This window comes from Mytilus galloprovincialis, chromosome 12, assembly GCF_965363235.1.
Source record: "Mytilus galloprovincialis chromosome 12, xbMytGall1.hap1.1, whole genome shotgun sequence".
Classification (NCBI taxonomy): domain Eukaryota; kingdom Metazoa; phylum Mollusca; class Bivalvia; order Mytilida; family Mytilidae; genus Mytilus; species Mytilus galloprovincialis.
In genome coordinates, this window is record NC_134849.1 from 78,142,176 (window position 1) to 78,155,659 (window position 13,484).

The following is a 13,484-nucleotide window of genomic DNA, read 5'->3' on the forward strand; positions in this document are numbered from 1 at the left end:
ATAGTCCCACTGCATAATATATTCGATTATTCAAACGATAACTATTTTTATTCTTTTTAGTGAATTGTTCTTTCCTGACATATTTTTATTGAATATAAACAATTAAACTTTATCATTTTAGTCCATGAAAATAAAGGAGTAGCGGAAGAATCAGTGATGTCACCTGTACTTTGATTGGTTAGTGTATTCCGCCATATTGGGAAGGTGGAGATAGAGTAAAGAGTAGTAGACTTCAAATTTCGATTATTTACAAATATTTTAACCATGTCGGAAGTCGAAGATAAAAAGGAACGCGAGACACTAGTTCAAAAAGCTAAGTTAGCTGAACAAGCTGAAAGGTATGATGATATGGCCGAGGCCATGAAAAAAGTGGTCGAAAAGTTTAGGAAGTTGAACAACGAGGAGAGGAATCTACTTTCCGTTGCCTACAAAAATGTTGTTGGTGCCCGGCGGTCATCATGGAGAGTAATTTCAAGTATAGAATCTAAGACTGATGGCACAGAAAAGAAACAGCAATTGGCTAAAGATTACAAAAACAAAGTAACAACCGAACTCCAAGAAATTTGCAAAGACGTTCTGGTGAGTGAAAGTTGACGGATGTTTCTTGTTGTGTCGTTTTGCGTGCAGTTTTCATTGCATGTTTATTTTTATTGTGTTTTCTTTAAGTTATAGATGTTTATATATCAAAGAAAATATATTCTACACCCGATCGCGATACACAGATTCAGATAGCATCGTTTTTGCATGTGCAGGAAGACGAGAATTTGGATCATCATAAAATTGGCATGTGTTTGTATATTCATCCGCGTCATTGATAAAAATGTAAAAATTTTGCATGAGTCATGAGCTCATCATCTCCTCTGCAGTATTATTGCAGATCTAGACACTCCGTGGACATCTTGAATGCAGTATGCAATGATTTATCTTATTGTTCACAGAATCAACAGCTTGGCAGCACTGATTATATAATGGAGCACTCTGCATAAATTATGCAAAAATGACAAACCTGTGTGATTTTCCACTATGAAGTACTAGTATCCATATTAAAATTGCCAGCAGTTTTTAAATGCATTATTCTTGGCTTGCATTTATATGAAGTCTGTAGGTGTATGCAACTTGAGACGTTATACATGTAGTTAAATGCTTAAAAAATAATAGAAGGTTCTTGTACCAAAGGATTTAAAAAAAGGCTTAATGCACTATATATATATTTCTGAGTGTGCACTTTGTACAAATACATGAGATAATAGCTTGAATCTTTCAAATTTGAGATGGGTCTCATTTTTTCTAGTATTAATGTTTTCCCTATGTATACAAACTGAAAGTACAAGAGAAAAAACAATATCTAACCAGGTCTATTATTTAAATACAACAATCAATAGTCGATAACAGTAACAAGACAGTTATAAATGTTCTGCTCTTTGATGATGGATGTTGTCTCTGTGACACATTCCTTGTTTCCATTCTCAATTGTATTTGTATAGAAGATAAAAAGGTTGTGTTTATTCCTATTGTTCATTTAATTTTAGACAGCATATTGCCATATATGTACATTGTAAAAAGGATCTGAATAGAAAGAATAAGGAAGCAGAGACAAGGGGTGTTTTTTTAATTTATAACTTGATTATAATAAAACTTACTTCCCCTAAGATCATGGTCTACTGATCATGAGTTTGAAATAATAAGCAATTTTTTTATGTTAACTTTTCTGTTTGAGTCAATTTCGTAGGAACTAGATCAAAAGTAGATATTTTCTATAAGGTTGCATTACTACATGTATCAGTAACAGAACAAAAAATTTCCTGACTTTCTCATCTCTGGTCATGATCTATGGACTTTATATTGTCAGGTCTTGACTTATCTTGTACAAATGCACATGGTATGGAATGCAAGTTAATAGACATTCGCTCTCGCAACTGTTTCTTCAGGCTACACCAAAAACTTTTTTCAACCACTAGTCCAAGACCAATATCCTGAACATTTTTATTATAGAGCCAAACAGTCCAAATGAAATTTTACTTGTCTTAGCCATCGGACTAGTGGCTAACCGTGCAGACCGCTGTTTGGTATATTATTTACCTACATTGCCTAATCAAAGCCAACAACTTGTTACAAATTTTAAAAGAAAGACCATTCAACTGCACTTAAAATTAACCTTAAACCTTACAAGTGTATATTTTTTTTTCAAATTCTTTTTGGCTTCTAAAAAGGACTGTATAATGATTTTAAATTTGGTAAGCAGCTTTGTTAAGTACATGTAGAGTATGCACTTTTCACATCTGGTTGGGGGATTTGCTGCTGCAGCAGTTTGCATCAAAATCTTTTTCCAGTTCCCACTACCAAACTGAATACCAAAATTCCAACATTTTCCTTTAAAGACTTAATAAAATACATTTTCCTTTAAAGACTTAATAAGTTTTTGCAAACACATTTTATTTGTACTTGCATGTACTGGTCTCAATAAAATTTTACTAGTCTGGGCATCAGACTACTGGTTACATGTAACTTATGGTAGAAGGCATTTGAGCACTTGCCTTGCCAGGAAAATGGAAATTTCTTTATAAGTAAAACTTATGCCTAAAAGGGAGAGTGATTTTCATTTTTATGCCCCACCTACGATAGTAGAGGGGCATTATGTTTTCTGGTCTGTGCGTCCGTTCGTTCGTTCGTCCGTCTGTCCCGCTTCAGGTTAAAGTTTTTGGTCAAGGTAGTTTTTGATGAAGTTGAAGTCCAATCAACTTGAAACTTAGTACACATGTTCCTTATGATATGATCTTTCTAATTTTAAAGCCAAATTAAACTTTTGACCCCAATTTCACGGTCCACTGAACATAGAAAATGAAAGTGGGAGTTTCAGGTTAAAGTTTTTAGTGGAAGAAGACGTCAAGTCTTCTGAAGACTTAAGGGGCTGACCATTGGCATTGAGTCTCCGTATGCCGCATTCATTTCGTGTATTACAATTTCAAAACAACTTAGATTCCTGACACCGATTTTTACACATGATTAGGCATCTGAATCATTTAATTTGTAAATTATGATTGTAAAACAATCACTATCGTAAATATGACCCTTTTATTTATGTAAATTATTAGATTTCATCTCATCCACATGAACGTTATTTGTTTACTTGTAACAGGATGTTTTAACTGTAGATATTTGTATTACGCATGCGTGAATTCGGTATCGGCACAACTCGCCCTGTTTACAAGTTCGCCCTTGAAGATACGAATTTGCAAACCTGCAGACAAGAAGATTTTGTTTTTATATAAATAAAAAGGATATATAAAGTGTTGTCTTTATTCATGGTTTTCCTTTGTCATGTGAATTAGATGCCCTTCGTAACATACATGTGAACCTCCTGTTTAGGAGAAAAAACTCCCGTGTATGAAATTTTTCAGACGCCATATTTGATCATTTCTTACTACTGTAAGGGTGTAATTGACACCTGTGTTAAATTTTACCTGAACATCAAAGAAGATGTATAATTATATGGCTTCACTTGACAGCTTGGGTGTCAAACATACTGGTAATCAACGATGTTTACCTCCGGCTAACTGCCGTTGTGTTATCAAAACGATGTGTATTGGGAATATTGAAATACTTTTTTGTTACTTCCCTTTGTTTTATCCTGTTTTCAGTTATTTTGCTTTTAAAAATGTAAATTGTAAAATGACTATAAATGATTAATATTTTAATCAAATAATCATAAAAGGATGTTGATTAAATGAATTTAAATGATTTTGGACAAATAAAAAAATTAAAATTTATAAATTATTTTAGCAATCTAGACCTCCTTTCAAGGTTTATATCATAATTTTGTTTACAACAGAATGTTTTTTAATTAATTTACGATGTTGCAAATATACATGTGGAGCTTATTTCTTTCTTATTTGTCTATACATTTACAAATGATAAGGAGATGAAGACATGAACAAAAATATATACAGATAAGATATATAAATATAATGATTCATTTGCTAGCAGTGAACAATCATTTGTCAAAAACAAAACAAAACAAGAAACAGATTCTTCTTATTATTTTATTTTATTCAAATAGAGAGGCAATAATGGAACTATAAACATTACAATTTGATGGAAATTTGAAGAAAAAACACAATTTCTACATCATTTGGTTACATTTATGACAAAATTTATGTCGATAAAAAAACATGATGTTTTGACCATTCAGTACTTAACCCTTTCCTCCATAATGACGCTTTTTGACGCCACCCCCTTTACTCCATAATGACGCCTGTGTAGTACCTCAGTTGAAACACTTTGACTACAAAGTGTCTGCAGTAGACTCAATAAAATTTGTATCCAATATGAAAAGGAATATCATAGGAATATTCTACTTAAATTTATTTAATGAAATATTTGTTTTTTGCAATGCATTTTAATACTTTAAAGCCTATTTTCAGCATTTTATTGAAAAATTCTATTTTGTGTTCATTTTTTACAGTGGGTTGTGATGATCTTCCAGTTAGGTTACCCTCATTTGGAGTGTTGTTCCCAACCTGTTAAAGGTCCATCTTTGTGCATAATTCAAAATTGGAAATTTCAACAAGCATCTAATATTCTTAATCTGGAAAATAAACCCTGGTCTGCTAGCTTCATGTATATTTTTTCTACCGATTTAATATATAACTAGAATCATGCAAACAGACTTAAGGAAAAGGCATGTAAATTCATCATACAAATATGACACTTTTTCTAGACAATCCAGATCTTGCAAAATATGTCGCTAAAAATTGTAACCTTTAAAATTGTTGTGCAGTAAAAAACCCATATGGGAACTTTCAAAAGTTGGCAGGTATGTAACAAGTCTTACTATTTATATGCTCCATTTATGGGCAATATGTTTTCTAGTCTGTCCGTCCGTCCTGCTTCTGGTTATAAAGTTTATGGTCGAGGTAGTTTTTGATGAAGTTGAAATCCAATCAACTTGAAACTTAGTACACATGTGTTCCTCTTGATATGATCTTCTTAATTACTGCCAAATTAAAGATTTTACCTAATTTTCATAGTCAACTGAACATAGAAAATGATTGTATGGATGGGAAATCCATGTACTTATGACCTTTTCTTGTTTGAAGAAAAAAAATACATTTAACGATAATGGAACAAAGCAGCCTGGGTAAGTGGGGCTGCTTTTATGGTAATTCAAGTTACCTTTTATTTACCTTCTTCCACTTCAGAGCTATCAGCTCTTTGATTGGTCAAGGTAGTTTTTGATGAAGTTGAAGTCCAATCAACTTGAAACTTAGTACACATGTTCCTTACGATATGATCTTTCTAATTTTAAAGCCAAATTAAATTTTTGACCCCAATTTAACAGTCCACTGAACATAGAAAATGAAAGTGCATGTTTCAGGTTAAAGTTTTTGGTCAAGGTAGTTTTTGATGAAGTTGAATTCCAATCAACTTGAAACTTAGTACACATGTTCCGTATGATATGATCTTTCTAATTTTAAAGCCAAATTAAACTTTTGACCCCAATTTCACGGTCCACTGAACATAGAAAATGAAAGTGCATGTTTCAGGTTAAAGTTTTTGGTCAAGGTAGTTTTTGATGAAGTTGAAGTCCAATCAACTTGAAACTTAGTACACATGTTCCCTATGATATTATCTTTCTAATTTTAATGCCTAATTATATTTTTTATCCAATTTCGCGGTCCATTGAACATGGAAAATGATAGTGCGAGTGGGGCATCCGTGTACTTTGGACACATTCTTGTTTTTAAAATTTCTTATGTAATATTTCTTTTTGGATTGTCAAAATCTGGAAAAAAATCTGGTGTTCCCCTGATTTGATTCTGGTATTATACAAGCCCAAACCAGAAGTTCACTATTTTACATGTTTGTTTGGAAAATAAACAGTCTGTTACATGATTGTAGTTCATTTGAATGCCTTCTGATATGAATTGTTGCATGTTAGCCTGATAACAGATACTATTGATGGAAATTCAGTTGATTGAAATCTATGAATTTAATTAATCAAATTCGCAATCTTCAAAATTCGATCATTTGAAAAATTATTTTTAGAAATGAAAAAAAAGTTCTAGGGTCGGGGGGTTTCAACTAGGGTTGTTCGGGTACCTGGAACCACACATATATTTTTATTTAGCCTAACCCAACCAAATATTATGTCACTTATAAACAACACTTGTTTCAACAAAACACAGTTCAAGTGTGAATCAGGGTGGCATCACATTTACTGTTCTAGAACATGTAGAGTTATGCCCATGTACAATTTCATTATTGTTAAATGTACTCTAACTTATAGTATACATGAACAATTGTTAACACCTGCAGGCTTGTCCTCCGAACGACATCCTACTTTGGGAAATTTTCTACTTTTACAACACACTGTTGTCAACATGTAAGTAAATATTCACTTTTAATTCTTCATTTTTTACAGCATCTGCTTGATGAACATTTATTAAAAGAAGCTACTGAAGATACAGATAGTGGAAATGAAAGCAAAGTGTTCTATTTAAAAATGAAGGGAGATTACTACCGATATCTGGCAGAGGTTACAGATGAGGATGGGGCTGAGGGTAAACAAGGTAAATACATTGTACTCAAATGATCTATTGATCTCCTCGTAAAGGGAGATTACTACCGATATCTGGCACAGGTTACAGACGAGGATGGGGCTGAGGGTAAACAAGGTAAATACATTGTACTCAAATGATCTATTGATCTCCTCGTAAAGGGAGATTACTACTGATATCTGACAGAGGTTACAGATGAGGATGGGGCTGAGGGTAAACAAGGTAAATAATGATGTTGAAATCTACACATTCTCATCATTGGAGGCCAAGTGGTCTAAGCAGTTCTTAAACTGAAATCATAAGCCAGTCAACACTGAGGTTTGTGAGTTCTAGCCCACTCGTATGGGTGCACTCAACTCCAATCTTCATTGACTAGATTTGTGAGTTTTCCTATTGAAGGTCATTGTTTTCTCTGGGCACTCCGGCTTTCTCCAATGAAAAGTGGCCCTAATAAACCAGTCAGTCTCCCTAAAACACCAATAAACCAGTCAGTCTCATCATCTCCTCGACCCCTTTAAAGGCATCATTGCCTAAATTTGTTCCATTTCTTAATACATTGTACATGTACAATGCATTTGATAGCAATCTTTACTTGTCAGTACTGGAAAGCTTTTCTCTTCATCTATAAAATAAAAAATAGTTAACAATAACATGACCAATATTACATTTAGATCTAATCCTTTGTTTGATCAAAAGATAAAAAAAAAAAAACACTCTCTAATGCTATATTAAACAAAACCATGTCTTCAGGTCACCATCTTCTTGACATGCTTTAGAATGTGTTTACCTAGCTAATCTTAAAAGGATGCATGTTGAACCTAAAAATAAGAGAACACCTCTTGAAATAGGCTTAATTGTTTCAATTATTTATTTCCACACTGTAGAGGAGGGGCTATTTAGTTTGAACCTTGTCCATCTGTAAGTTCCAAAGTTGGTTTCTGTTCGAATTCTCTAAACTTCAGTTTGCCTCAACCAAAGGTTATGAAACTTGTGCATAATACTTATATCAACAAAACTCAGATCAAGTACAAATTTGGGAAGCAACACTTTTACCTTTCTTCAGTTATGTCCCTCTATAAATTTATATGATATGCAAGAGGGGGCATCATCTGTGTCCCATGGACGCATTCCCCATTTATTTTTAGATGTAACTGGAACCACACATTCAATTTCATTTGGCCAAACATGGCGCTTTGGTTTGTTGAAAACTTGGTCAAACTGAAATAAAGTTGCATATTTTACTGAAATTTATACAAAATGCTTATTACCAAAAAAACACATCAAATTTAAATTTTTGAACTTTAACCATACTAGAGTTATGTCCCTTTACAATTTATTGTACCCATTCTCTAACTTTAGTTTGCCTCAACCAAAATTAAGTGTTATGAAACTTATACACAATACTTATTACCATACACTTCAGATCAAGATTCAAGTACAAATTTAGGAAGCATCACTTATACTGTTCTTCAGTTACAAGTTATGTCCCTTTTTAGCTTTATCTTATTTGCAAATGAGGGCCTCATCTGTCCGTGTCTGTTTGTACCAGGTTTGAATTGAAATGAAATGTTTTTAGGTAGAGCAGTTCAATTTAATAGTAGTGTTTTTGTTAATTTTACTCATTGTTGAAGGCTGTACAGGGAAGTTGTTTGTTTTTTTAATGTCTTTTGGTAGCAAGTGGGGAGTTGCCTCATTGACAATCATATCACATATTCTTATTATTATACTGAAGCAGAATACAGTATACACATGATACAAGTCTCAAATGAAAGTCAGTAAAAATCTAAAAACTCTTGTTAAAGTACACATTGAACTTATCATGCTTGTTAATAGAACATATAAATGCTGACTATTCATGCTATTGTTATAATAATTTTAACATTTTATCTTTTTTTCAGAGGTTATGGAAAAGTCCAACAAAGCTTATAAAGAAGCATATGAACAAGCTTTAAAACATATGCCACCTACACATCCTATAAGATTAGGCTTGGCTCTCAACTTCTCTGTATTCTATTATGAAATAATGAATAAACCTGAAGAAGCTTGTAAATTAGCTAAATCTGTAAGTATTGTCTAAGATTCATATCATTTTGTAAGTACCATGTATTCTCCAGATTATGGATAATGTATAATAGCAAATTCGTGAAAATTAAATGTGGTAATACCTTAAAATAGTTGCTGGTTGGGCTTTTTGACTTGTAATTTATTGTATAAAAGTTGGAATAAAAGCCTGTTTATATTTATAGAAATGGTTTTATGCAAGAATGAAAGAGTCATGTGATCCTACATACATGTAGTGTATTTTTTCATACAACATATTTTTATGTGTACACATTGTATGTTTATATTGACAAATTGTATTTTTCAGGCTTTTGATCAAGCTATAACAGAATTAGATACATTAAATGAAGATTCTTATAAGGACAGTACATTAATAATGCAATTATTGAGAGATAATTTAACGGTGAGTTCTGTTTACTATATTATTGGAAGGTTATAAACATAGTATTAAACTTGAGAATGGAAATGGCGAATGTGTCAAAGAGACAACAACAGCAGAAGATCATCAATATGTTTTTTCAATGCAGTGAGAAACTCCCGCACCTGGAGGCGTTCTTCAACTGGCCTGTAAACAAATATATATACTAGTTCAGTGTTAATGGACATCATACTAAACTCAAAATTATACACAAGAAACTAAAATTAAAAATCATACAAGACAGCACAGGTCAGTCATTTATTATCCCCTTCCGACGGACTATCATTGTTTCTCAAGACCATACTCACAAATAGTATCAAGGGAGAGCCGAAAATTCAGTCCCTGAAATTTTCTTCCCTGATCGGGGATAGTACTAGGAACTATTGTGTTAGTAGTCTGATGCGCTAACCACTACATTGCAACTCTCTTGCATTAAACATGGCTTACCATTTTATATATATAATTTTTGTAACAGAACAGTATTATAAACAGTTTCACAGAGTTTTCTGTAGATATGTCAATATTTGGTGCTGTTCAAATGTATAATTAACTCTCATTTGAAAGGTTTGCATTACAGGCGCGGATCCAGAGGGGGGGTTCCGGGGGTTGAAACCCCCCTTTTTTTTGGACGATCAATGCATTTGAATGGGGACATATAATTGGAACCCCCCCTTTTTAAAATGGCTGGATCCGCCCCTGCATTAGGGCTATTCCATTTAAAATGTATGTGGGAGGGTAGGAAGGGAAGTTTAATTACTGAATGTGGGTCATCTTTCTTTTTTCAGAATTGGTTTTTACTATTATGTAAAATTTTCTATAAAAATGGTTCTTGGTTGTATGGATATTTTAAAAAGTCCCTTCCTATCCTCCTACATACAATGGAATAGGTCTTACCAGAGTTTTAGAAAAGTTGTCCACCAAAATTTGAAAAAAAACTGAAATAATTTTGGTATTTTGTGATAGAAATAGTAGTGAGGATGAACAGTTTTTCTTCAGGGAACACTACAGATATTAATAGATTTTGAGAACTCTGCCTTATATCTTGTGGTTGATATTTATTATAAATTATTTATCTATTCTTCCAAGTTCCAGCTTTGGACATCAGATACACAAGCTGATGCAGATGATGGTTGATATTTATTATAAATTATTTATCTATTCTTCCAAGTTCCAGCTTTGGACATCAGATACACAAGCCGATGCAGATGATGGTTGATATTTATTATAAACTATTTATTTGTTCTTCCAGCTTTGGACATCAGATACACAAGCCGATGCAGATGATGGTTGATATTTATTATAAATTATTTATCTATTCTTCCAAGTTCCAGCTTTGGACATCAGATACACAAGCTGATGCAGATGATGGTTGATATTTATTATAAATTATTTATTTGTACTTCCAGCTTTGGACATCAGATACACGAGCCGATGCAGATGATGGTTGATATTTATTATAAACTATTTTATTTGTTCTTCCAGCTTTGGACATCAGAAACACAAGCCGATGATGGTTGATATTTATTATAATTTATTTATTTGTTCTTCCAGCTTTGGACATCAGATACACAAGCCGATGCAGATGACGGTTGATATTTATTATAAACTATTTTATTTGTTCTTCCAGCTTTGGACATCAGAAACACAAGCCGATGATGGTTGATATTTATTATAATTTATTTATTTGTTCTTCCAGCTTTGGACATCAGATACACAAGCCGATGCAGATGATGCTGATCAGCAAGAAGCCAATTGATTATATCATTATCATAACGTGTCATTCACACAGAAACTTTGGTATGACCTCAGATCGTATGTGTGTGAGAGAATGCTGTTACCAATAGTCTCATATACTTCAATTCTGCCTGGTTTATTTTTAGTATCATTTTGTCAAGTTCATGTTGCCATAGTTACTACATAGAAGTCTTCACTAGTTAATGTTTGGTCTTAAGGTTCGTTCAGGATTTAATATTAGGTTCTACTACTCAATTGGAAAACAAATAAAGACTTTAAATTGTCAGTTTAGCCATTTCAATTTTGTGATAATTTGTAACAGCAAGAGGTTTGTTTCTATGGCAACGTAGATTTTGTTCATGCAAGAATGAGTGAAGATGGTTTTCATTTTAATGTATCGCGTAAAGAATTGATAGAAAAGTATTATCTGATAAGAAATTAACCATAGTTTAATCAAAAAGTGATCATATATTTCTTATATTCTGGTGAACTAGGAAAGCATGTTAAGCTTGACGTTATATACTTTTACACTGTTAACTGTACTGTGTCGGTGACAGCAGGTTATATACCTGTGTTTTACTATGTTTGTTGTTTTTGGTTTTTTTTTCCTTTTTTTTTTATTTCTCTACTTGATATGCCCACTTCACTTCATTTTATTTTTTTTGTTCTCAGGGTTATGAGTCGTTCGTATTTAACAAAATGCAGATTTTTTTCCCCAACAAGCTTATTTGTGCTATTTAAAAAATTATTTCTTTTTGTCTTTGCTCTGTGAGCATTCTTGGAGGAGACTGATGCTTACAAAAATATGAATAGGAGATGCTCCAATATGCTCCAATATGCTCCAATATGCTCGGTGATGAGAATGATAGATCTGTTTTAACAAAATGAACACTTACACTTATGTGCTTTAGCAAATTTCTTCCAAGATTATTTTTACCCATAGTGCACCAAAGTTTCTCTTTTCTTCGTCAATCTTTAAGTGCTTTTGTCTGTTTTTTATTACTGTATTATTCTCAAGTAGAAAGAATTATAGATGTATTTGTAGTTATATAATATTATAATTTCTTTATTCTCCCAATAATTAGTCAAATGGAAGCCAAAAAATATCTTGTGTTATAAGCTGTTGCAAGGTCAGCAGGGAAAAAATGGCTTGAACAGGGGTTCAAATGGTTTAAATTCAGTCAAAATTTCCACCTAAGTTCATTGTAAATTTATGCACAATAAAAATGTTTATTAATATCTAACATGTAATGGAATCAGTGCTTTAGAATTAACAGAAAACCATTCTTGTTTGGACTATTTGATAACGTTTATAAGACTCAGATTTTTTACTAAAATTTGTAATTGGTTCTGTTGAAAATTTTGTTAATGTGAAACATTATAAACTATTTTTGAACCCCTGAAGAGCTTCATACTCTTGCCAGTCGATCAATCAGTTGCATACCACAATCAACCAATTGCATTGGTTAACAAGTTGAAGAGGAGCATTTTCCATTGGTTAAATGAGATGACCTTTGACTTGTTTAATATCACATGATAACTGTTGTGTAGAATATGTCGTCATGGTAATAACTTATTTCATTTAAATGAGTAGGGCTTTGTTATGTTTATCTGATGCGTACAGATGATTTGATTAGTTGACTGGTGCATTTTCAATTAAATTTTGTTATTTAGCCTTCGATTAAAAAGAAAATTAACTGTTCCAAGTATTATCTGTACTGTTTAAAATGAACCAAATTTGTTCAGTTATATTTATCTATGTATTTGGAACTATAAATTTTTAACCTTTTTTGTCTTTGACTTTGTTCTCTTATGACTTGAATCTAGGTATGTCCACATTTCTGTTGTGTCAAAATTCAATTTTATTCATTCTTTACGGAAATGAACTACACTTGGGATTCTGGTTGGGGAGGGGAAAAAACCAAAAAAATGGTGCTTTAAGGGAGGGGGTTTGAAAAATAGTGCATGTCTACAAATATTTTCTAAGAAATGTGAGACATATTTAGACAAAAGTCATTCTCTATTTTATGTAATTCCCAAAGTTTTTACCAAGTTCTTAAGTTTGTAAGAGTTGTCTCTATTTGAAAAGGTTACAATTTAGAAAGTTGCTTTTGTATGAAATTTTGGGCCAGTTAAAAGATTAAATAAATTTAGTATAAAGTTGTTCAATTTAGGAACATAGCTCTTACTGAACTTGGGAAAAATCGGGAATATTAATGTTGAAGCCATGATATTTGAAATATTTATTAAAAACTACCGTGGACTCCGGGTTTTCACGCTTTTTTTGTGTTCTACACATGGCCTGTATGATTTGGTTATTAAGACATCATAAATGAATAAATGTTTTGTCTACATACTCTGTTTTATTTGTTCACTCAAAACAATTGAAAAAAAACACATTGAGCTGTCTTATTTTAAAGGAATAATATATCAGCTTAAAATTTCTCATTAGATATAAAGATGAAGCCAGGACAAAGAAATATTATGTTTACAGCTCTTGAAAATAAAACAAAACAAGGTCCATTATCATGGTAAAAAGTAATGCAGAGATCACCATTTCAATAAAGTTGCAGGGGCCTCAGTGGTCATAGTTAAATTTAAGTAATAGAAATGGGGAATATGTCAAAGAGCAAACAACAGCCAGGGCCACCAATGGGTCTTTATTGCAGCAGCTAGAAAATCTGACAATTGGAGGTCATCCTCAGCTGGCCCCT

General features: G+C 32.5%; 1 protein-coding gene across 3 annotated transcripts; it reads left to right on the forward strand.

The window, feature by feature from the left end:
- Positions 1–159: 159 nt before the first annotated feature.
- On the forward strand, positions 160–13,126 carry LOC143054932 (14-3-3 protein beta/alpha-1-like). 3 transcript variants are annotated; one of them, XM_076228031.1, is made up of 5 exons: positions 160–579; positions 6,422–6,569; positions 8,456–8,619; positions 8,926–9,021; positions 10,211–10,341. In XM_076228031.1, the coding sequence occupies exons 1-5, from the start codon at positions 265–267 to the stop codon at positions 10,250–10,252; spliced, it is 765 nt and encodes a 254-aa protein (XP_076084146.1). In that variant the 5' UTR covers positions 160–264; the 3' UTR covers positions 10,253–10,341. The 3 variants fall into 3 exon arrangements, with proteins under 3 accessions (XP_076084146.1, XP_076084147.1, XP_076084145.1); XM_076228032.1 differs by lacking the exon at positions 10,211–10,341 and adding an exon at positions 10,129–10,195; XM_076228030.1 differs by lacking the exon at positions 10,211–10,341 and adding an exon at positions 10,733–13,126 and having other exon boundaries at positions 162–579.
- The last annotated feature ends 358 nt before the right edge of the window (positions 13,127–13,484 follow it).

What these genes read in the sequence shown, in the direction of transcription:
- LOC143054932 (XM_076228030.1), top strand. Translation starts at nt 265, where the DNA reads ATGTCGGAAGTCGAAGATAAAAAGGAACGCGAGACACTAGTTCAAAAA. An exon ending in TGGGGCTGAGGGTAAACAAG is followed by an intron (nt 6,570 to 8,455) that starts GTAAATACATTG and finishes TCTTTTTTTCAG; the next exon opens with AGGTTATGGAAAAGTCCAAC. An exon ending in TATTGAGAGATAATTTAACG is followed by an intron (nt 9,022 to 10,732) that starts GTGAGTTCTGTT and finishes TTGTTCTTCCAG; the next exon opens with CTTTGGACATCAGATACACA.